Source organism: Sinohyriopsis cumingii, chromosome 2 (assembly GCF_028554795.1).
Source record: "Sinohyriopsis cumingii isolate HCF-2022 chromosome 2, ASM2855479v2, whole genome shotgun sequence".
NCBI classification, from domain to species: Eukaryota; Metazoa; Mollusca; class Bivalvia; order Unionida; family Unionidae; genus Sinohyriopsis; species Sinohyriopsis cumingii.
Window position 1 is genome coordinate 28,779,535 of NC_142962.1, and position 27,007 is coordinate 28,806,541.

General features: G+C 34.9%; 1 protein-coding gene across 1 annotated transcript in view; it reads left to right on the plus strand.

Annotated features, from left to right (window-relative positions):
* The window catches only part of LOC149804534 (calpain-9-like), a 113,716-nt gene that overhangs the window by 54,008 nt on the left and 32,701 nt on the right, over positions 1-27,007 (plus strand). The window contains exons 9-13 of the mRNA XM_089941289.1: positions 3,932-4,089; positions 12,530-12,690; positions 18,749-18,960; positions 20,421-20,523; positions 21,349-21,406. Of these exons, the coding sequence (XP_089797415.1) occupies positions 3,932-4,089; positions 12,530-12,690; positions 18,749-18,960; positions 20,421-20,523; positions 21,349-21,406 (692 nt within the window). The remainder of the gene's footprint in view (positions 1-3,931; positions 4,090-12,529; positions 12,691-18,748; positions 18,961-20,420; positions 20,524-21,348; positions 21,407-27,007) is intronic.

Here is a 27,007-nt window from a genome sequence, read left to right on the forward strand (position 1 = left end):
GGTATGTGAGAAAGCTTGCCAGTAGCTTCTCGTGGGTCGGTGGTTCTTTCTGGGGTTTTCCCGGGTTCTTCCTCCACCATTAATACTGGCCGCCATGTATAGCCTATCGTGTGCTGAAAAATGGCTTTAAACCCAACAACAACAACAACCACTACAGTGGCCTTTGTGGTTAAAGCATCCATTTCTATAATGGGAGGTCATGGGTTCGAATCTCAGCTGAGTTATACCAAAGACTTTTGCGCTAGGCACTCAGCATTAAAAGGTTTGTGTTAGGATTTGTTGGAATGTTGTCATGATAATGTGATTGGGTGGGAAATGATGCTATGTGTCTGTGGAATGATGCTTCATTGCTAGACATCACTTATAAACTGCAGACATCATAGCAATATAATGAAAAATTGTTAAAGCTACATTAAAAATTCAAATTACACACACAGTAACTCTTAGTTTAGGAGAAAGTCATGCAAAGATCTGCATTGAATCTGTGATTGTTTTCATCAAGTTGCGTTTAATCACAGATGCTTTAAATACAGTATATGGAGAAACTTCCAGAAGCTTCAATTTTTGCAATTTTTGCCGTCCGGTTAAAAAGTCAGGAAATTTAACCTCGAAGAATATTAAGCTAAACAGAACAAATAGCATGCATGAATATTTATATCTGTCATTTGACAAGAAAATGCAAGCAATGATAGTCTACAACTGAGATAATAAAGTTAGTATACATGAATATTTATATTTGCCTTTGGACATGAATATTTTCTATTTGTCTTTGGACATGAATATTTATATCTACCTTTGGACATGAATATTTATATCTGCCTTTGGACACGTATGTTTATATCTGCACTTTGACATGAATATTTATATCTGCCTTTGGACATGAGTATTTATATCTGCCTTTCAACATGAATATTTATATCTGCCCTTGGACATGAATATTTATATCTGCCTTTTGACATGAATATTTATATCTGCCTTTGGACATGAATATTTATATCTGCCTTTTGACATGAATATTTATATTAGCCATTGGACATGAATATTTATATCTGCCTTTTGACATGAATGTTTATATCTGCCTTTTGACATGAATATTTATATCTGCCTTTTGACATGATTATTTATATCTGCCTTTTGATATGAATGTTTATATCTGCCTTTTGACATGAATATTTATATCTGCCTTTTGACATGAATATTTATATTAGCCATTGGACATGAATATTTATATCTGCCTTTTGACATGAATGTTTATATCTGCCTTTTGACATGAATATTTATATCAGCCTTTTGACATGATTATTTATATCTGCCTTTTAACATGAATGTTTATATCTGCCTTTTGACATGAATATTTATATCTGCCTTTTGACATTATTTATATCTGCCTTTTGACATGAATGTTTATATCTGCCTTTTGACATGAATATTTATATCTGCCTTTTGACATGATTATTTATATCTGCCTTTTGACATGAATATTTATATGTGCCTTTTGACATGAATATTTATATCTGCCTTTTGACATGAAAACACAGACATTAATAGTATACAACTGAGATAATAAAGTTAGTGTACAACTCCCTCACAATAATAACCATTATCAGCAGGTGTATTTTGTATCTCTTTAGTGTCAGCATGATGGTAGCTACTTGGTTACATTAGTTGAATGAAGACAAACTTTTTTCTTTCATTCCCATATATATGTGAGATGCACTTATCTCACATGTGAAAACTCATGGACATTGTAGACAACATGATTTTCATGAACATTTGTATTGCTAGTTTTCTTTTTAGTATTGAATTTTGATAGGCTATTAACAGTTATTTCTGTTTACAGTGAATTCAGTGTTGTAAACTCAATTATTTGTGCTCTTTCTAAAAACATTTAGAAAATACTCTGTATTTGTAAAACTACATTCATGCTGATAATAGGTCATATTTTTCCTATTGAGAAATGAGAGAAAAGTAATCCATTATATATGCTGGTAAGGTATTTAAAAATTCCATCCTCTTGATAAAAAATTATGGACAGTAACTTTGCAAAGTTTTGTTCTTGCCTAAGATGTCTGACATTTGAGATGGATTTCAAAATCATATACACAACAGTGTACATGAAGAATTCTATTAATTTTTAAATATGCCGCTTAAGAAACACACTTTTCGAGCTACAGTAAGGTTTAAAAACTGTCAATTTACTTTCTCTTATGGCTTAGGTGAGACTTGGGGATATACTTGTCTGCCTTTGTCATTTTTGTCTCAATTTTGCTGTTGTTTGCATTTGCATGAAAATGTTAAATTCATGAAATGAGCTCAGTTTCTCATTCACATGTATATTTATAAAACTTGATGTGAGCAGGGATAAAAAAAAACTCCACTGGTTCACATGTATGTACAAGCGACATGAGAGGAAGGGTGAATCACTTTTTCAAGATGCTTGCCCAACTGGACTAATGCAGTATCAAGCCAGTTTTCAAATTAAAAGAAGGGGGTGTTTTCTTTTATCTGTAGCATCTGTAATTTATTGAAATAATATTATTGCTGTTTTCTGGGCATTTGGAAAATGCCGTGTCTGAGCAGGTGATACATGGCACTTGGAATATACCATGGCTGAGCAGGCGATGCATAGCATTTGGAATATGAAATGGATGGACAGGTGATACATAGCATCTGGAATATGCCATGGCTGAGCAATTGATACATTGTATTTGGAATATGCCTTGGGTGAGCAGGTGATACATAGCATCTGGAATATGCCATGGCTGAGCAGGTGATACACTGCATTTGGAATATGCCATGGCTGAGCAGGTGATACACTGCATTGGAATATGCCATGGCTGAGCAGGTGATACATACGGTCTGGAATATGCCATGGCTGAGCAGGTGATACACTGCATTGGAATATGCCATGGCTGAGCAGGTGATACATACCATCTGGAATATGCCATGGCTGAGCAGGTGATACACTGCATTTGGAATATACCATGACTGGACATGTGATACATAGCATCTGGAATATGCCATGACTGGACATGTGATACATAGCATCTGGAATATACCATGACTGGACAGGTGATATATAGCATCTGGAATATGCCATGGCTGAGCAGGTGATACATTACATTTGGAATATGCCATGACTAAGCAGGCAATACATTGCATTTGGCAGATTCTTTTTCTCGTTTCCATTTATGTATTCATAGATGTCATTGTTCTATTTTTGCATTTATCCCAGTATCTCAGAAAGTTTTCTGTTTACTGTTATTGAACTTGATGGATGAATTCTGATTATTAATGACTGCTAGCAGAGAAGGTCATATGGGACTGCTTTTTTTCAATGATTTTTGTATCCTCACACTTTAGTTGTTGATATTATGATACCCCCCCACCCCATCCATCCATCTGCCTTTATCTGTCCTTTGCCAAATGTCTTCCTTAACCACTAGTTGTAAATTCACTAAACTTTGTAGTTATGTTTTTCTTGGAGTAACCATCGGCAATAAAGGTGATGTCTTTGGCTCCCGCACCTGGGGTTCCTGGAAAGAGATTGAAGATCAAATATACAAACATTTCAATTACAATGACAGTGACATTTAAAACCTTCTGTATGCAGTCAAAGCTGGTAGATACATTAGCTGTTTTATATATTTTGCATTATGACACCTGGGTCAGTGTCTGGGGTTGAGGATGAGTACTGAGAAAGCAAGGTAATGAACATGCAATAAATGGTGTGGGGTGTGGGGGGATTGTTGTAGAGACCCATTGCAGTTAATGTTTTACATTAATTATTCTCTTTGATGACTCATAAATTTTATGCTAAAGTACTACATTATTTTCATCTTATTAAACCTTTACCAGTGTAGTGGGTGAGACAAAGTATTAAATTTAACATTTCATTTGCTGTTTTATTTAATATGTTTTTCTTAAACAGGATGGATTTTAGAGACTTTCTGGAGAATTTTGACACAGTAGACGTATGCAATTTAACCCCTGATTCACCAATAGATATGCCACGTCAGTGGCACACATCAGAATACCATGGGCAGTGGGTAAAGGGTTTCAGTGCTGGAGGCAGGCCAACATTTACAGGTATTCTGGATTTTATAGTAGGAATAATAAACTCAAATATAAGACTGTTGTTTCCTTTTTTATTATGAGTAAATACATATCAGTTGCTATTGCATAGCTAGTACTTTTCCAGGGGGTGGGGGGAAGTATCCTAACCATGTGATGAGAATTTGTTCTCCCTTTAGGGTGAGCCAGGAGATTACAGAATACTGTATCGCCCCTGGGACACCTCATAGAATGTTGCTTATGTGTACCAACCACTATTTTTTGTCACGTCGCTGTAATGTTTGTCTTGTTTTAAATCTATGAACATTTACCTTCATTTCATGGGTCAGCAAGTGAAATTACTGTATCTTGTATGTACATTATCTTTAGGATTGTACCCCTGATCAAGATTTTTTACTGTTGATTTAAGCTCTCTTGAGAATTATTACCTCTACATGTTGTGTATGGCTGTGTTTTATATTTTTCTTTTTTCAACCATCTAGTGTCGGTGTTCAGTCTGGTTGTGCATTTTTCTATCTCTCTCCTACACATTAGTCCACAGATTCTCCTCCTTCATGCTTGGCTTGTCTCAAACCAAATGATTTCTTCACAACAAAAAGTTTTCAATCAAAGTTGACAGATGCTTCATTCAGTACAGGAGACAATGATATCTAAGGTGTATAATCCCTAATGAGGAATCTTTTGTGATTGTTGTGGTAGAAAATGTGTCAGTCCTTGCTGTCCCTCTAAGAGCTTCATGGTTGATTTTCCTATGTTCTTTTTTGAAGAGAAACATTAATTGGTTTTTAGCATTAAGGGCAATCAAGCAGCCTTATTCAGCACTCATAAATTTTCCAATGTCCCAGCCATTAGTACAGACTTTCACTCAGCAGACCTGATAAGGTATCTCAAGTTGCAAAGACCAGTGTCTTGCTTGCTAGTGCCTGAATGGAATCTTTCTTGTGCCTTGTGGTCTCTTTATAAAACCCCTATGAACCTTGCCATCAAAACCTTTACCCTCAAGACAGTTTTCTTGCTGTCCTTAGTGTCTTTGAGATGAAGGGGCAAGCTTCCTGTCCATAGAGTAGGATTGTATCAGTTAAAAATCAGTTGTGATTATTCACATACTTGGTCATGCTTGAGAAAAAAGTATACAAGGTGACTGTTACATTTATTACTTGTTTTGTTGACTTGAGCATTGCCAGGGTGAGCTAGATGATTGTCACTGCCATGTGAATTTCCCCCAAAATACAGAATTCTTTGCATTGAAATCTAGCTGTAAGTCACTGATCTCTTTGGGATTTGGATCTGTAGTGAAATCTAGCTCTAATTTGCGGAGCTGTATGGGATTTGGATCTGTATTATCAGAAACTGAACTGGAGGTCACAAAGGCTGAAATCTGTTTTACAAACATTTTAGTTGTGTATATTGTTGTAGTCATTGCATCAGATCATGCTTTTAAATTATTCAAAATGAATGTTTCCCAAATGGTCATTAGCAAATGGTTATCAATTGTAGTCGAATGGAAGTTTTTTGCCATTGTATTACAACATTGCAAGTCAATTCAGGAAGACATTGTGTTATGACTCTATGATCTTAAACTTACTAACAGAAAAAGAGTAAAATCAACAAGTTTTTTAAAACTTCACAAATAATTTAATTCTCTAAGTTATGAAATTACAATTTAATAAGAACTTAACAGTATTTTTATTTAAATTTAACAGTATTTTTATTAAATTCTAAATAATCATACAAGTTTGATCAAAAGTCCATAATAATAGTGTTCCAGGTCTTGAATATGCTAAGTGCCAGTAGTCTTGATCTATCACAATGGCATTGTCCAGAGCTCCTTTGAATGTATTAACAATCCCACCATTGTGTTTAGTCCAAACAGTAATATGAGCACTTTGTGATTCCAATAAATAATTTAAATGATTCCTCTTAAATTAAACTGAAACACAACATTAAATAATTTTTCAGACTTAAAGTGAAATAAGAATATTAATAAAAGAGGAAATGGGAATGAATTAATTGTTCTCTTCTTCCTTCTTTCTTGTTACAGTCATCCCAACAATTCTATTCTGATTATGTATTGTTGATACCTTCCATGTGACTTAGGTTTCAATACAACCCACTTGACCTATGTTGCAACACAGCCCACTTGGCATATGTCAAACACAACCCACCTGACTTAATCATCCAATGGATAATTACCCCAAAATGTAAACAGGTTCATTACATAGAACCTGAATAAATAAACCATAGCTCATTATCTTAAAATAAAATCTCAACTCAGGGACAAATATTAGCTATTTAATATCTTGTTTGTAAATGATCATTACAATCTATAATCATGAACAAAAATTAACAATACATCATCTCAACCCTACAGCATAGCAACTGATGGTAGCAATGATTCTGGCAATTTGTAGCAGTTGCCTCTAGTTATTTTGATCACACATTGGAGGCAGTAACTGAAGCTGTTTTCTCAGGTCCATGTGATGGAACCTCTATTGGGGGAAATAGTTTTACTGATTGGATGATCATTTGATAAAGAGGAATGTAAGCTGGGATAACTGTATTGCATTTGAATCAGACTGTGCTGCAGATGAGAGGATTGCAGTAAAGTGTTTGGACATAAAACTAGGAGAATCATTCAGTGTAATTGGGTGGATGTTCGTGCCATTTGATACATTTAGCAGCTAAAAAGGGGGGCTGATAAACTGTGAGTCATGATGGCTTGTTAGTGAAGATATATTATTTGGATAAAAGTATGAATTGACAAATGGAACTGAATACAAGGCTGAAAGTAAGCTGTACGAAATGGGTCTCTGTGAATTATATAAAGATGTAAGGGACTGTTACTTAAGGTGGCGCTATACAGTTTCGCATTTTGCATAGGGTTAGGAATTTAAAGAAAAAGAATGTCCCCGGCTTTCTTCACTGGTTATACTGGCTATTTAAAAAAGACCTTGTATATCTTAGGTATAATTAAAAGAACCTTTAATTCCCTTTATTTTGGTGTATGATTGATGGGTGTACTATGGGTTATAGAGTATACAGCTTGGCCTTACTTCAAATGTGCACCTTTCAAAAAAGTGCTAGCTCTACTTGGTCATTTTCACTTCCTGAACTTCAGAGGTCAATTGTATAAAAAAGAGCCGATAACTTTTTTTACATTTTATATATTTGGTAATTCATTCATTGCACTTTCAGAAGCTGGTATTGTCTAGTCTGGCAAAATTCATTTTCCCTATTTTAATAGCTGCTATGTATAGTGTACTTTAGACTAATTCAGACTGATTTTTTAACACAAGGGAGCAGTCATTTTAGTTAGCAGTGTGCTTAAATCATGTAAAATTTCCAAAAGTACAATATCCAAAAGAAATATCATCCACATTACATTAATGTAGCATAGAGGTATGCAGACGTTCTCTCCACTATGCATGTTTTAAATGCGAACTACTTCACCTTACATACGTCACTCTCTCAAAAGTACATATTATCTGGTGAGCGCCACCTAAGTGGTGAGTGTGAATTCTTTAATGATGTAAGGGACTATTACACAAGTGGTGAGTGTCAGTTCTTTAAGGATGTAAGGGACTATTGCACAAGTGGTGAGTGTAAATTCTTTAATGATGTGAGGGACTGTTACACAAGTTTTGAGTGAATTCTTTAATAATGTAATAGACAATTACACAAGTGGTGAGTGAATTCTTTAATGATGTATAGGATTATTGCACAAGTGGTGAATGTGAATTCTTTAATGATGTAAGGGACTATTACATGTGGTGGCGCTCACCAGATAATATGTACTTTTGAGAGAGTGACATATGTAAGGTGAAGTAGTTCGCATTTAAAACATGCACAGTGGAGAGAATGTTTGCATACCTCTATGCTACATTAATGTAATGTGGATGATATTTCTTTTAGATATTGTACTTTTGGAAATTTTACATGATTTAAGCACACTGCTAACTAAAATGACTGCTCTCTTGTGTTAAAAAATCAGTCTGAATTAGTCTAAAGTACACTATACATAGCAGCTATTAAAATAGGGAAAATGAATTTTGCCAGACTAGACAATACCAGCTTCTGAAAGTGCAATGAATGAATTACTAGATATATAAAATGTAAAAAAAAGTTATCGGCTCTTTTTTATACAATTTACCTCTGAAGTTCAGGAAGTGAAAATGACCAAGTAGAGCTAGCACTTTTTTGAAAGGTGCACATTTGAAGTAAGGCCAAGCTGTATACTCTATAACCCATAGAACACCCATCAATCATACACCAAAATAAAGGGAATTAAAGGTTCTTTGCATTATATCTAAGATACACAAGGTCTTTTTTAAATAGCCAGTATAACCAGTGAGGAAAGCCGGGGACATTCTTTTTCTTTAAAATCCTAACCCTATGCAAAATGCAAAACTGTATAGCACCACCTGTGGTGAATGTGAATTCTTTAAGGATGTAAGGGACTATTGCACAAGTGGTGAGTGTAAATTCTTTAATGATGTGAGGGACTATTACACAAGTGGTGAGTGTGAATTCATTAGTAATGTAAGGTGGCACTCTACAGTTTCATATTTTGCATAGGGTTAGGATTTTAAAGAAAAAGAATTTCCCCGGCTTTCCTCACTGGTTATACTGGCTATTTAAAAAAGACCTTGTATATCTTAGGTATAATTCAAAGAACCGTTAATTCCCTTTATTTTGGTATATGATTAATGGGTGTAATATATGTTATAGAGTGTACAGCTTGGCCTTACTCCAGATGTGCACCTTTCAAAAAAGTGCTAGCTCCACTTGGTCATTTTCACTTCCTGAACATCAGAGGTAATTTGTATAAAAAAAGAGCCGATATCTTTTTTTACATTTTATATATTTGGTAATTCATTCATTGCACTTTCAGAAGCTGGTATTGTCTAGTCTGGCAAAATTATTTTCCCTATTTTAATAGCTGCTATGGATAGTGTACTTTAGACTAATTCAGGCTGATTTTTTAACACAAGGGAGCATTCATTTTAGTTAGCAGTGTGTTTAAATCATGTACAATTTCCAAAAGTAGAATATCCAAAGAACTATCATCCACATTACATTAATGTAGTGTAGAGGTATGCCACCATTCTCTCCATTGTGCATGTTTTAAATGCAAACAACTTCACCTTACAAACGTCACTCTCTCAAAAGTACATAATAACTGGTGAGTGCCCCCTAAGGGACTATTACACAAGTGGTGAGTGAATTCTTTAGTGATGTATGGGACTATTGCACAAATGGTGAGTGTGAATTTTTTAATGATGTAAGGGACTATTACACAAGTGGCAGATGTGAATTCTATAAAGATATAAGGGTTTATTTGCATAAGTGGCCAGTGTGAATTCTATAAGCATGTAAGTGTTTGTGATTACATGGGAGGTTTCATTTGAACAATGTACATCTCTAGCACATTGCAGTTGCTGATATGTCAGGAAGAATTATGAATGATTTCAGCAGTGTAATGCATTTCCCAAAGAGATTCGTATGTATAGAACCCAAAGAAGCCAACTGGTAAAATTGCTTTGAAACAGTTTTCAAATTAACAAGTGGAAAAGTTGAATCCAAAGATCATAAGCACTGAAAAAGTTGACAAACAATGGGATCTTATCAGTAAACTCAAAGATGCAAATGGCCAGTCGAAATACAAATGTTGTCATGGAGACAAGACAATGGTAATTGTTTCATATTCAGATGTAGGTTATGAGAGTATATTCCCTTTTTGTTGTAAAAAATAATTCCCACTATGTCAGTTGATAACATGGAAGCAATACTAGTCATAAAGTTTCTCAGAAAGTGCAAAAGTGTCACATGCCAGTCACAGTATATGGTATAGGTTAAAACAAGGAAATAGTAATGGCACAAAATGTGACCCAAGCTGATACCAACTTACAGCTAATCAGATCTTCAAATATCAATAATTATGATGGTAGTAAATTTTAATATGCTTACAAATTTGTGAAGTTTTTGAACTTTTTTGACAAAAACCTTAATAGCATAGTTAAGCAAAACCACTCCATGTAGACACTTGTAATTTATTATGTGTGTTTATATTATGTGTAGATAAACCAAGCTTAGACTTTTGCTTTGTGGAAAAACTGTTTGGCCCTTTTATGTGAAACCTGTTTCAGTGGAAAATGAAATTTGTCAGGCATATTTTATGTATATGTAAATGACCTTATTTGGCACAATTTATGACAAGTTGATGACCTGATTAGATTTTTATGTCATTGCGGTCTGTCCAGTTTTAAGAAGACCTGATTAGGCATATTTTATGACAAGTTGATGATGTGATTTTGATGCCATTATTGCAGTCTGTCCAGTTTTGTAGAAGACATGATTAGGCATATTTTATGACAAGTTGATGATGTGATTAGATTTTGATGCCATTATTGCAGTCTGTTCAGTTTTGTAGAAGACATGGTTAGGCATATTTTATAACAAGTTGATGATGTGATTAGATTTTGATGCCATTATTGCAGTTTGTCAAGTTTTATGAAAAATTCCTTTTGGACTTCATCATTTTGTCTGCATTTAAAGTATTTTGTGTTTCATAATCACAATCTAGTACCAAGTTTGAAATTCAGCTTTGTTCTAGATTTTTAAGTTTATCATATAACAATTAAAAAGGAAAGTGTGGAAAACACAGTGCAACCCCACTGGTTGGGGTCCATCATGTGGAATATACATTGAAATTTTACTATAATAGCACAATTTACAGAGTGTGGAAAATACAGTGAAACCCCACTTTAGCATAATGATCAGATTGCATTGTATGGAAAATAGCAATACAACCCCACTATCACATTATAGCTGGGCTCCACAGAGTGGAAAATACAGTAAAACCCTACTATAGCACAATGGTCAGGGTCCATACAGTGTCAGCTTGCTGTATATTGTATCATGATATAACCAATTAAATCAGATTAAAAAGATGATGCATGCAGTTTGAGGGGGAATTAATAAAACTGGGCTAAAAAATGTGCTTCAGCTTAAATCAATGCATATTAAACAAGAAATTCAAATGTAGTGAAAACAGAGATATTTCATGTGTATTATTTTACTTTATTCAGAAAACTTTGCATTAGTACATATATATGTACATGTCTAATGTATATGATGAATAATTAAAGTATTAATACATGTAGTCACCAACTGATCTCATTGCATCTGTATGAGTCAGTACATAATAATTAAAGTATCAACATGTGTACTCACTGACTGATTTCATTGCATCAATAAAAGTCAATCCATAATAATCAAAGTATCAACATGTGTACTCACTGACTGATTTCATTGCATCTGTATGAGTAAATCAATATAAAGTAATCATACATGTACTTACTGACTGATCTCATTGCATCCATAAAAGTCAATCCATAATAATCAAAGTATCAACATGTGTACTCACTGACTGATTTCATTGCATCTGTATGAGTAAATCAGTATAAAGTAATCATACATGTACTCACTGACTGATTTCATTACATCCATAAAAGTCAATCCATAATAATTAAAGTCTCAACACATACATAGGCTAAAATCAAAGTGCATTGACTGACTATTGACACAGTTGGAATTGACATTCTTTAAAAAAAACTCCTTTTTTTTCTACAAGAGCAATAAATATCTTACTATATTATTAAATCAAAGTCTTGTTTAGCACTAAATCTTTGTATTACTTAAATAAATCAATGAAATTGTTGTAAAATTTTGGGGACCATGCTGTGATTGTGTTATATCTGAATTAATGTTAAATGCTAATGTGGGGTTTCAGTACACATTTAATGCTTCTGTCATCAGAAATTGTCTGGTTCAATTTTGTCTTATATTCCAGCTGATTAAGTTTGTCTGTGTCATATCGACATGTTTTGATACCTTTTGGGATTAAAATAGTTTATCATAATTGTTGAGTCTGCATAGGATGCAATACACTGACTATGTATCAGCAGATTCAGTTTTTTGGTTAAAGTTCTGTTTTACATGAATTTCCTAAACTTTCTGATAGATTTTCTATACTTGGCATGAATCATTATGTAGTTAAGACAATTCATTCTGTGACAAGCTTGCATTCTCCTTAGGGTCAAGGTCATGGTCATAATTTTGCTTAAATTATGGTTTTGGTAAAAAAAAAATCATTTGCTTATATTTCTAAAAACCCTGATGGATTTTTTGTACTTTGGGCAAATCTATATAAAGCTGTGACAGTTCATTTTGTGACATACAAACTCAGCCTTTTTTCCTCATGGGGTCAAGGTCACATTATGCCCTGATGCTTTAGTCCTGGGCAGGTCATGACCATCCTGATGTTTATTTACAGTCTTAAGAATTAGTTTACTTGGTGATGAATTGATAGTTGGATTAATAGACCAATGGAAGTTTGGTTAGAAAATGACATAATTTCATTGAAATCATGATTACCAGTTTTCTTTTCATGTAGATACCTTTTGGACAAACCCGCAATATAAAGTTACTCTCCAGGATACAGATGAAGATGACGATCATGTGTGTAGTTTTATTATTCAGCTGATGCAGAAAGACAGCCGGAAAATGAAACACAAGGGACAAAAGTTGCTGTACATAGGATTTGTTGTATATAAAGTAAGTCATCTTTTATGATGAAAGAGTACCATATACTAAAACATTTGAAAATGAGACCTTGATTATTAATGATATTTAAATCAGTTGACTTTCTGAGGTGGGCACATTTTTAATGGATGATGAGATAATGGTTTCTGTATATATAATATTAAGTTCCAATTAAAGATGCATGATACCCAGGGAAGGCACATTTGTAAACAATATATGCCAGAGTAATCAGATTGACTAGAGTTCATATGAAAATGATAAAAAATTTCTAAATTGCATCTTTAGGTTGCTACTTCTTGTTAAACTCCATGCCTTCTCTGGGTACAATGTATGTATTACTGGAACAATACGTGTATACTACAAGAAGAGGTATGATTTTAAAAAAAAGAGAAATTTAAGTACTGAAGAATATTTTATCTTAATACATAGTTACACTTAGATGACATAGTGTTTATTCTGTCTGTGTTCATTCTGTGAAGACATTGTTGGTTGTTGTTGTTGTTGTTGATTTGGAGTTTTATAGCACATTCTATGAAGACATTGTTGGTTGTTGTTGTTGTTGTTGATTTGTTGTTTTATGGCACATCAACACAAGTTGGTTATTCATTGCCTGGGCAATTGAAGTAAAGCGCTTTACCGAAGGACACAGGGCATGATGGTTGACCTAGGATTATCCATTGGTAGGATGAGTCTAGTTCTGTATGTTGACTTACGTACATACAGGATATGTATTTAAATGTATTTAATTTCAAGGTTGCCTCAAATTACCAAGAAAAACTTGTCAGCCTTGCCTAATTTTGAGTTTAGCTTCAGTTCACATTTTAGGGGTATTTTTCCAGTGTATAACACACATCCATCAACATCATGGTCTGCATTGTTGATGAAAGTGACACAGCCATCTGCACCTGTATATCAGGGTCTGCATGGTTAATGAAAGTGACACAGCCATCAGCACTGGTATACCAGGGTCTGCATGGTTAATGAAAGTGACACAGCCATCAGCACTGGTATATCAGAGTCTGAATGGGTAATGAAAGTGACACAGCCATCAGCACTGGTATATCAGAGTCTGAATGGGTAATGAAATTGACAAAGCCATCAGCACTGGTATATCAGAGTCTGCATGGTTAATGAAAGTGACACAGCCATCAGCACTGGTATATCAGGGTCTGAATGGGTAATGAAAGTGACACAGCCATCAGCACTGGTATACCAGGGTCTGCATGGTTAATGAAAGTGACACAGCCATCAGCACTGGTATATCAGAGTCTGCATGGTTAATGAAAGTGACACAGCCATCAGCACTGGTATATCAGAGTCTGAATGGGTAATGAAATTGACAAAGCCATCAGCACTGGTATATCAGGGTCTGAATGGGTAATGAAATTGACACAGCCATCAGCACTGGTATATTAGGGTCTGCATGGTTAATGAAAGTGACACAGCCATCAGCACTGGTATATCAGAGTCTGAATGGGTAATGAAATTGACAAAGCCATCAGCACTGGTATATCAGAGTCTGCATGGTTAATGAAAGTGACACAGCCATCAGCACTGGTATATCAGGGTCTGAATGGGTAATGAAAGTGACACAGCCATCAGCACTGGTATACCAGGGTCTGCATGGTTAATGAAAGTGACACAGCCATCAGCACTGGTATATCAGAGTCTGCATGGTTAATGAAAGTGACACAGCCATCAGCACTGGTATATCAGAGTCTGAATGGGTAATGAAATTGACAAAGCCATCAGCACTGGTATATCAGGGTCTGAATGGGTAATGAAATTGACACAGCCATCAGCACTGGTATATTAGGGTCTGCATGGTTAATGAAAGTGACACAGCCATCAGCACTGGTATATCAGAGTCTGCATGGTTAATGAAAGTGACACAGCCATCAGCACTGGTATATCAGAGTCTGAATGGGTAATGAAATTGACAAAGCCATCAGCACTGGTATATCAGGGTCTGAATGGGTAATGAAAGTGACACAGCCATCAGCACTGGTATACCAGGGTCTGCATGGTTAATGAAAGTGACACAGCCATCAGCACTGGTATATCAGAGTCTGCATGGTTAATGAAAGTGACACAGTCATCAGCACTGGTATATCAGAGTCTGAATGGGTAATGAAATTGACAAAGCCATCAGCACTGGTATATCAGGGTCTGAATGGGTAATGAAATTGACACAGCCATCAGCACTGGTATATTAGGGTCTGCATGGTTAATGAAAGTGACACAGCCATCAGCACTAGTATACCAGGGTTTGCATGGTTAATGAAATTGACACAGCCATCAGTGCTGGTATATCAGGGTCTGAATGGGTAATGAAATTTCTGTTGAATTCCTTTCACACTGTCAAGCAGAAAATATGTGGACAGCATCAGAGGGGGGGATTAATTAGCACCAATACCAAACCATATTTAAATTTTGTTTTTTGTTGTGGAAAGAAATCACTTGATGTTTAAATTCAACCATATAAGGAAACATGCTTTTTATCTTAATGAAGACTCATGAAGCTTTTTGCTAATGATTCAGTCTACTGAGCTTATTGAGTAGGTTCTCAAACAAAATTTTAAATTCTACATTTTTCTCACAATTTCATACAGCTCACAGTTCATAAGGGGGATAACTCTGTTAACAAAATATACATGATCTTAAAAAGAGCTAATTATGCATTACCAAAAATTGACTTTAATGTTACAGTGAGAGTTTATTTACCTAAAGTGACACAAATCCTGAAACAGGTTATGTTACAGTTGAAACTAAAATGAAATTCAAACAGAATGCAGAATGAAAGCCTATAAAATAATGAATGCAGAATGAAATAATAGAAAACACAAGTATGGAAAGCTGAGCAAAGAACGATAAATGAAACTGAAGCAAAATGCAACTGGTATAGCAAAAGTCACATGGGTCATGTATGTGCATTTACTCATTTTAAATCAAATATGAAGTGTTCTTTTAAAATTTAACACTAATTTTCTTTAACCAGAGTCTATTCAGTCCTGATTATTGAATGCTCTGCACCTTAACTGTCAATCAAGAAACTTCCAGACAAAAATTATCGATGTCTGTGGTTTTTTACAATGGTGGCTATGTACTAAACTTAAGTCAAGAAAAGAGCACGTCGAGTAGAATCGTCACAATACAGGGTAGTACAGATTTGTTTATGAATATGCGTAGCTTTCATTGTGACATCCCAGTGTGTGACATTCAATCTGAATTGTACTGGATCACACTTTTAGGTTCATTTCATCCAAAAATGTCTACGTACTTTAACATTAATTTTACCATATGCATTTCCCTGGGCATCCAAGAATCCAATTGATGTGAATACTTGCCACTGAAAGGTATGTAGAATCATTCTAAAAATTGACACCCGTTGCTGAAATAGTTGGTGTTAAAATGGTTACTTGACCTACCGTATTTACTGTATATGTATTTGTTGGGAACAATAATTTTGAATTATTTATTTTTTTGCACTATATGTTCTGGGACACATTGTTTTCTCAAGTCGTAAGTTGTGGGACACCTTTTAAATCATTCCAAAATTACGTCAGAAACTGCACTCCAACTGAAATTTTATTTGAAAAAATATAAAACCGTGTACTTGAGATAAAACTCTTTAATCCACTGAAGCAGCATCTCATCAACTCAACCTGTCTCCTGCACACATATGGTCTATTCTTTTGGTGCATAAATATTTATTTTAGCTTTCTCATACCATGAAAAATTATTGTAAGAGGCAACACATCACCTAAAACAGAAAAAGCAAGGACTAAAGTCAGATTTTTTTCAAATCTGCAGCAGTCATGCTAATTCTCACACATTTGACCACCATCTTATCATCAATCCATCCAGGAAAAAGATCAAAGTACACTAGAATTTCATCCATGTTAATGATCATATTGTCAGAAAAATCATCTGCTTCTTTTCTGGCCTTCACAAATTCATCAAATGATTTTATTTTCTCCAAATCTTATGGGCGATGCAGTGTTATCAATGTCTATGCACAAAGCACTGTGTTGCATCACTTTAAAAATTGTTCCATTGTTTCAATTTATTTTCAAAATTCCCATGAATACTGGTGAAAAGGAACCAAAGTTATCTTCCATATCTTGGCCATCTTTTTATATTAAAAGCAAAATCAAAAAACAAAACATTGGCAGACTTAAAAGAATCCAATGTTGGCTTCTGAGGTCAGCTTGCTTTGCAATAAAATAATCTTTGCATTGATATCCTTTTAAAAAAAAGGAAAATACCAAACCAGCTTCAAAGTATCCAAAGTCGGTATCCGAGATCGCTGTTATTTTAATTCACCACCCGGGCTTCTATGTGTATGGCATCTGTAGTTATAATTAATACAAATGGGTATTGATGTTTGCAGGTAAATATAATACACAGCAATAACTTACTTTATTGATACTTTTGTAACCTGTGCTAGCGAAAAAATTGTCACTTGCACTCAGGTGAATGTATTTTCAAATAATTATTTTTATTTGTGAGATACTGTCCTATAGTTGACCTTGATATATTTCAGTCTTGGTTATTTTGCACCTAACACCATGTCATGCATGAATGATGGTTGTCTTCAAGATATCCGTTGATTATTTCCCTCTTGTTTACAAAATCATCTGCTTCTCTTCTGGCCTTCATGAATTCATCAAATGATGTTATTTTCCCCAAATCGTCTGGCGACACAGGGTCATTGATGTCCAGGCATGAAGCACTATATTGTGTCACTTTAAAATTTGTTCCATATTTTCAATTTATTGTCAAAATTCCAATGATTGCTGGTGAAAAGGAACCAAAGTTAGCTCCCATATCTCAGCCATCTTTGTATATTTAAAAAAAAAAATTGGCGCATTTAAAAGAATCCAGAGTTGGCTTCTGAGGTCAGCTTGCTTTGTAATAAAAATAACCTTTGTCTTTGATGTCCTGTCGGTAAGTTCAGATAATGAGTTTGCTGCTTGCTGCCAGTTGTGTTTATTCACCACCCAGGCTTCTGTGTGCTTGGCATCTGTAGTAATAATTAATATAAATGAGTAATGATGTGTGAGGGTAAGTAGTATACAGAGCAATAACTTACTTTATTGATACTTTTGTAACCTTTGCTAGTGAAAGATTGTCACTTGCACTCAAGTGAATGTACTTTCAAATAATGATTTTTATTTGAGAGATACTGTCCAATAGTTGACCTGGATCTAATTCAGTTTTGGTTATTTTGCACTTAACACCATGTCATGCGTGAATGACAGATGTCTTCAAGATATCGGTTGATTATTTCCCACTTGTTTGCAATTTTGTTGGATCCAGTTTTCAGTTGCATAACATATTCAGACCTTTGGGCACAACCAAGCACAATTTGTTTTTCAATGTTCGTGTCAATGAACAGTGTGTTGTGTGTTATTGGACATAAGCGATATACACTACATGTACAGAGTTTGTTGATATATTTTATTCCTTAATGCTCATGATGAATAAAAAGGAATAAATTATAACAATACAAGGTTATTTTCTGTCTTTTTATTATCAGATAAACATTTTGTTTATCTATTTTATTGCAATGTGAAGTCGGGGTGGGGTCACAATGTCAATACAAATTCATTTTGTTTCTCAAGTCTTGGGACATATGACCTGGTGAAAAAGTTTCACCATAAATTCTTAGACAGGAAAAAAACTATGGTATATAACTGTTACTAAAGTTGTATCTGTACAAATGTTATTTAAATGTATTGAAATAAGAAATCAGATTTGCTGGCAGATATTCTACAACTATATTTTTATATGTTCTGAATATGTTGTTATATTTGTATTTATCATAAATTTATTCCCGTTTTTAGATTAAAGCACACTTATAAGAAGAGCATACATAGCTCATTCCATTTAATACTGTAAAAAATGAAAACCTTGCCTTTGGTAAATGCATTCCAAATGAAAAAAATAAACGAGAAAGATAGATGCAAGCAATTAACACAAAATCAGATTGCATTTCAAATCAATACTGGTCAGTGTAACAAGAATTTATAGTGTATTTTTTGCCCATTTCTGTTCTTCATTTCAGTATTTGAAAACCTATCCACTACCTTTGAAGAAAGACTTTTTTGACCACAACGAAAGAGTTGCCAGCATTGATTACTTTATAAATTCAAGAGAGATAATTCAGCGTCTTGTGCTAGATCCAGGAGAATATGTTGTGATACCATGTACATATGAGAAAAATGAAGAAGCCAGATTCTACCTCCGATTCTTTTTTGAAAACAAAAACAGCTCAGAGTGAGTTTCTAAGAATATTTTTATTTTTAAATCAAGCTTCTTTAGTAGTTGAATTCCAGTAAGGTTTATCGAGTTTCTTATGGACTTATATGTTGAGCTCTACAAGGTCTAAGATAGTTAGAATCAGTTGCTCATTTATGCAAGACACAGTTTTAACATCCGAGCAAACTAGACCATTGATAATTTCATGCATTCATCCACTGTAATTTATTGTATGTGTTTTACAGATTATAATTTAGATGTAAAGATAAAGACAGGTTGTTGAAGTTTTCATTCACAGAATGTCTGTCACTGATTCATCACAGTCTTTGAAGTATTTGAGGCAAACTTGATGGCTTTTATTGGTTGAACTGTCCTTACTTTGATTTTGGACAAATCGCTTATGAATTTATGATGCCTTACAATCCATATGTACACTCAATCTGTCTGATATCCACACTTAGAGGTCAGTCCATGCTTAGAGGTCAATCCATTTGGTTCTCCACACTTAGATGTCATTGCATCTAAATACTCAATCTGTCTGGTGTCCACACTTCGATGTAACTCCATCTATAAATTCAGTCCCCCAGGTGTCCACACTTAGATGTCATTGCATCTAAATACTCAATCTGTCTGGTGTCCACACTTCGATGTAACTCCATCTATAAATTCAGTCCCCCAGGTGTCCACACTTAGATGTCATTCCATCTAAATACTCAACCTGTCTGGTGTCCACACTTTGATTTAACTCCATCTATAAATTCAGTCCCCCAGGTGTCCACTCTTAGATGTCATTCCATCTAAATACTCAACCTGTCTGGTGTCCACACTTTGATGTAACTCCATCTATACACTTAGTCTCCCAGGTGTCCACTCTTAGATGTCATTCCATCTATTCATTAAGTCCATCTATTGTATATATGTTGATGTCAGTCCATCTAGACACTTTGGTGTTCACACTTAGATTTCATGTTTAACTCAGTTTGCAGATGCCTTTGTCAACAAAGTCATGTAACCTGACAAGACGTATCATGGATTACTAAAATATTCATACAAAATTATGTAACTAATTTTTATTTATGTTCCAGGCATTTGCATTACATTTTGTATTTAGTTTCTTTGATTTTTGCTTTGCAATCCTTCATTTTCAGTATTGGCAGTTTTTGTTTTCATCTACTGTCAAGTAATAACCTTCTCAGTTAAAATGCTGTCAGGTGGTTACTTTCTCAGTTAAATTGCTGTCATATGGATACTTTCTCATTTTAATTGCTGTTATGTGGTTACTTTCTCAATTAAAATTTCTGTCAAGTTGTTACTTTCATAGTTGAATTGCTGTCAAGTGATTACTTTCGTAAAATGCTGTTGTATATCACTTAAATTCAACTATTACATTTTCTTGAAGACTATTCCAATTACCATACTCATTTTGAGTCAAAAATAGAATGTAATTGACAAAATAATATCCTTTTATTTTATGACAGGGTTGTGGATGAGAAGCCAGAGAAGGTTGACATTCCACTTTCTTCCCCTGACACAGAAAAAGAAGAGTATTTCAAGCGCCATTTCTACAGCATGGCAGGAGAGGTAGGAAACCATATGTGACTCATTGATATTATAAAGAACTATCTCTTATTATAAATTTCCTTGCAGTTAAATTTGCAACATTTTTGTGAGGTTTTCATCAATATTGAATATTCAACCTCGCAGAGAGGAATAACATAATTGAAAATTTGCATGGTCATAAATTTCTTTAAATTTTACATCTGTGAAAATTTATAGACTTTACAATTATTCCTTAAACAGTGAATTGTTATTATGAATTTAATGTTGAAATACTCATGATTGTGTGTGTTAATATACATGAAAAGATACCTTGCTTCATTTTGGACATATTTTTTATTTGTCCTACCCAGCACCTCGAAATCATTGTCATTGTTATCAACCTGATCATCTGATAAATCATCTTTTTTCTATTTTGAATGACCTTTCTGTTTTCCAGTAATGACATTTTAATAAAACAATAGCAAGAGAAATGTTTGTTTAATGTGACAGGATTTCAAACACTCTTCATTCCTGCATCTATAAGTTAGGTAGTCCAGTGGACTAATTTATGATATCACATTTTTTAAAAAATTTTACACTTAAATTAATAAATGAAAAAGTTTATGATGCTTACATTCAGTGAAGTAGAAAAGACACAATGCAAATCTTTACAAAGGCTTTGAAGGCAAAATATAATATGAGAATAATATTTCATTTAAGCTGTTTATTTATGCATAAATATCAAACTGTTAAGCACTTGAACAAAGAAAATGTTATTTCCAGTTTTCTGTTTAAAAATCAGTCTCATTGCTGGTATTTGGACATCTAAGTCTAATGTAATACTAATTTACTATTTTTTTTATATAGGATATGGAGTTAAATCCATTTGAACTTCACAAAGCAGTAAACGAAGCGCTGAAAAAAGGTAATTCCCTATTCCATACCTAAAATCTAAAAAAAATGACATGTACTGGACTGCAAAGCTAATTGCACTCTAAAGAATCGCTGCCAGTGTCTTGAAAAAAATGACATGTACTGGACTGCAAAGCTAAACGCACTCTAAAGAATCGCTGCCAGTGTCTTGATAAAATGACATGTACTGGACTGCAAAGCTAAACGCACTCTAAAGAATCACTGCCAGTGTCTTGATAAAATGACATGTACTGGACTGCAAAGCTAAACGCAATCTAAAGAATCACTGCCAGTGTCTTTAAAAAATGACATGTACTGGACTGCAAAGCTAAACGCACTCTAAAGAATCACTGCCAGTGTCTTTAAAAAATGACATGTACTGGACTGCAGAGCTCTGAGTAGCTATACTGACTGGCTCTGAGTGTTGACAACTAAATATATATATTTTATAAACCTAACTGTTGGTTGATTTCACATTCATTAGTGACTTTCTGTGTTAATATTGACACTGCTCAGCCTGCCAGAATGCTATACATACCTTTGTAACACTATATTGTAATAATATGAAGAATTAAGCTATGCAGGGCTGTGTTGGTGATTGTCAGAAACCTATAAAACTGAAAAGACTTATGTTCAACAGATTATATGTATGTAAGTTTAGGGTTTAATGGCAGGTCAGGAAAATATTGACTATAGGGTGCTGGTTTAAAAAGGGGAGATCACTCTAACTGCTACCTAGGTTGGCAGATAACTTTTAGCTATTTATTTAAAAGTTTTAACCTGGGAGGGCTGGATTTGCAAGGTAGTACTATTGATTCCAGATAAGGGAAAAAAAATACAGAAACCTACAAATTGGTCAAATATGGTCTGAAGGCATCAGAAAAAGTGTGATACACTATTTTAAGAAAGATTTCTTACATGAGAGGGCAGATGCAGCCCTGTGATAGAATGTGCAAACTGTATGTTGACAAAAGTTGATAGAAACGTAGTTGGTCAGTATGTAAGAAAACTGAAATGCCAGAGGACTTGTATTTTGCTCCACAACAGCCTGGATCTATGACTATCAAGGACTGGATAGGGTGGTCTATTTTGCCAGTATACTTTGACCCTGGTTCAAGGCAGATATCAAACAGCAACCAGTCAGTGCTAACATTGTACAGCTGCCAACCTAAACCATTCCTGGATAATCCATCAATAGAATTCAGCTGTCCGTCATCATCTCTAGGACCCACTTATAGTACAGTGTCCATGGCACTCCATCATGACACAGACTACTGGGTTAGTACCAGCATGGTAGCCTGACACAGCTGAACTGTCCCTGCACTTTTAACCCTTAAAGTGCTAGTCGCGACAATAGTCGCGCTGATGTTCGAGGTCTCGTAGTGCTTGTTGCGACTTAAGTCATTTTCCAGGTAGGCAACAATGTACGCGTCCTATTACTTCAACTTGCCATGACTGCTTGTAAAACTATATTTGATTGATTTATAAAGGCCCGGAACAAGCATTCTGTTGTACTTTACTAAACATGGAACAAAGAAGTTTTACAAATACTCTCTTTTGAGCACGTGGTACCTAAAAAAAATTAAATTGGCTGACGCTGAATACGATGGTGATTTCTATCAACAAATACTGAATTCTGATAGTGATGATGACAATGATTTTGAAGGATTTGAGGAGGATGAAATTATTGGAGCTGGCGAATGGAAATACCCATGAGTGATTTTGAGACAGGAATTGACGTGGAACTGGAGTCAGATGTACATGCTGGCTGGACGAGAAAAGATGGCACGCCTGTCAACCCCCCATTCACTGGTACTTCAAAATTAAATGTTGAAATGGCAAAAAGTGAACCTATCGACTACTTAAGACCTTTTTTTGATGACGAGTTATTGCATTTGATAGTACATCAAACAAATCGTTGTGCAGATCAGAGAGTTCATGGGGCAGACTTGAAGGAGAACAGTCGCATGAAAAAATGGCAGCCTGTCACACCTGAGCAGCTAAAACTCTTTTTCTCATTGATTATAGCAATGGGTTTGGTACATAAATCTGATCTCGATTCATACTGGGCTACTGATGATGTGATATCAACCCCGTACTTCAGCAAAAAAATGAGTAGGGATAGATTTCTAGCTATTTTAAGCAATTTACACCTGGCAGACAACGAGAACAATCAAGGTGACACTTTACACAAGATCCGCCCAATGATTGAAAAAACTGAAGCATTTGCTGAGGTTTATTCACCAGATATGAACCTCAGTTTTGATGAAGCTACCTGCCCTTGGAAAGGTCGTCTGAAATTTCGAGTTTATAACCCTGCCAAACCTAACAAATTTTCATGAACATTTACTACTGACTCTGAGGGTCTAAATTTACCTCTGACATTCATGGATTGCATGTTTACAAAACTGTTACCTTTTCTTTACCTGTGATTTTCACAATTTAGATATAACATTGTGACAGACATAACATGTACATGTACATGGTTGAACTACAAAAGAATATAACATTTCTTAGATATATTGGAGCTTTTTCATTAAAAAACAAACAAAAATACAGATGAAATGCAGTCAAAACTTGTAATTTTACCTGTATTTTCACCTGTACATGCAAATATGTTGAACTTGCGCATGTACCTTGATGCTAATCTTAAAGTTTACACATCCACCATCATTTTTCATATAGGGTTTGTGTGTCTATTGAGTATATTTATTGAAATGCATGCAGTTTAAAAACTGTTCAGTTTTCTTCCTTGTTTTTCTCAAACAATTCAGCACTGAGGGATCTTGTGGTGCAAAACAATATAGCACTTTAAGGGTTAATCACCTCACAAAGATCATGATATTGGCTGATCATTCTCAATAACTGGTACCAGACTTGGGCACCAAAACATATGGGTCCCAAATCACATCTCCAGCTCCAACACTGCCTTAACCTATGCAGTCTACTACCAGAACTGTGTTTATCAATCTTAATAGAATATTCAGTCCAGTCCCAAAACACAGTTGGCACTTGGTCGTGTCATATCCAGTGTCACCCCTGTTGGTTGACAGGAAATAGCTGCGTTCTGCCACAATAGCCCTCATGATGGTCACTACTTTCATTGTCAAGAGCAAGCTCCCGCTCATGGAGGTAAGCCCATTGTCGACCCTTCATCTCAGGCATCCACAGAACACTATCAAGGCTCCAGAGGGATATTTGAAGTGAAGTGAACTGATCAGAAGAAGCAGACCCCACTTTTTTTTAACACTCAAAAGTGAAATGGTTCAAATTTTCACTCAGACTCCATATTTCCACTCAGAATCTCTCATCCTGGATTTTATGCTTTGTCTACAGTTAATAAACCCATGTCCAGTTGAATTTCTTATGTATATCAGCTTATGAGGTTAGGGCTGTTTAACGCAACAGCTCCCAAACCAACATAATCCAAGCCATGGGATTGAATTCAGTGAAGATATTGTCAAGATTTTAACTCTAAGACCTTCCATCCTTAATGGTTCAGTTTGACCCAGTAGGACCTACACCAGCAACACAGCAGGCTCCCATCCCAAATCATTTATCGGCTTATTAAATAATATGTACTCTACTTCTGCTGGATTTGATGGAGTGACATTTTTTTGTCCTCTGAGCATTGTCCATGCATAAACCATGTGCTAACCCTAGCCCATATCTCATGAAACTCAAAGCTGTTTTACATGCAGTTGGACAGTGGAGACAGTCCAGGAGTATGGGATGTAACTCCATCCTCATCTTACCTATTCCCCTAATGTTTATGATATTTACATACTCCAAGTAAAAAATTTCTTCAATAATACTTAACTAATCACAGTATGGGACATTCTGGCAAGAGCGTGAACATCCACTCCAAAAGTAACTGATGATTGATAGGATTTGGTGCCTGATTTCCACCTTGTTAAACAGATGACCTTCTGTTGCTGAAACAGATGTCTTGTTTGATTTTTGATTATTGGACTTGTGCGGTAGTGGAAGTACTGCCAACATCTTACATCAGATGAGTTTATTGAAGAAACATATTTTTAATTTAAAGCTTGTTTATTTTCCTGCATAACATGTAATTGTTAAATGGGCTTTTTTATTGAATCAATGCTATTAAATATCATTTAGAGGAGTTATAACTCCTTGTTTTTCCAACTAACTCACTTTTGTTGCCCCACATTACCTCTTTTTGCTGTTTGGATGTCAATCAGGGTTTCAGGCAGCTTTGGCTCAATAAATCTTGGACAGGTTAGGATGTCAGCATTTTACATAATCATTCATTTTATGGTATTATGACCCTTGTGCACTGCATAGGTGTAATAATGATAGTTATTATTGGGCTTTTGTATCAACTTTGTGGTGTGACTGTTTTTTGAGAAGCTCTTCAGGGACCTCCATTGTTAGCATTCTTTTAGAAGATCTTCAAAGATAGGGTTCCCACACTACTGGGAAATCGGGAAAAAAGTCAGGAAAATTATAATTTTTTCCCAACCGTGAAAAGTCCTTGAATTTTGCAAATGTTGACAAAAGTCGGGAAAATCCCAGGAATTTTCCTTCACAACTTGATGCCCGAAACAATTACATGACTGAGTCGTAACTGAACTGATCATGAGTTAAATTTATTGAGTTCTAACCAGAATATTAGGAAGCTGCAGTATGGATCATTTGGGTGTTTGCCATATCTAAATTTGAGACAATCCAAACACTCAATGGATTAGATTCATCTGGTAGACTTTTTATTTCATGCATATCCTTATATATTTTTATATGGAAGGTATGAAAACCAGTCTAGCATCACAAGAGGCCAACATGGTGGCGTTAAAGCATAGTGGCTTTGCAGATGGCTAGCAAACTTAAACATTGTTAAATTGAGTTATACCTGGATGAAATCGATATGAAAATTATCTATTGTCTGAGAAATTGCAAGTATTAAAATTGTTATGTCTTTTATCTGCTGAAAGATGATAAAACTAATGCATTGATGATATTTGAGCTGGTACTAGTGATTTTGATTGCTAGGTGCATGAGCACACAGAATCTCACAACCGTCATTTTCCAATGTTGCAGAGAAAAAAAATTAAAGTTGTATACTGGTTGTAATAAATTTAAAAAAATGAAAGAGCACAAAATTCTCCATATTTATTCTGAGACCAACTTCCGGAGTTTTGTTGTATCATGTGACTACCACATTGACATGTGCTCTCTCACGCAGGGAGCATACGAAGCAGGGAACCAGACTACTCAGCTTGATGAATCAGACTGGCCAAGTTTCTTGTAATTGTTCTCAAAATAAATATGTTGAGAATTATATATTCTCTCTGGTTTTTGCAATAGGTATCAGACTTTCATTTAATATAATTGATATTTTGTACAATGACATTAAAAAGGAGTTTGTTGTTGATATCGTGTGACTATTGGACTTCCCATGTCGTTGTTTGAGAGTTGTGAAGTCATGTGACTATTAACGCAAATGACGAGTACTGGGTCAGATTTCTGGGTCAGATTTCATCTATGCCGAGTTTTGTCTAGTTTGTCTAGTTTGTCAGCGGATTAAAGACATAATGATTATAATACTTGCCATTTTTGAGAAAATAAATAATTTTCCAATCGATTTCAT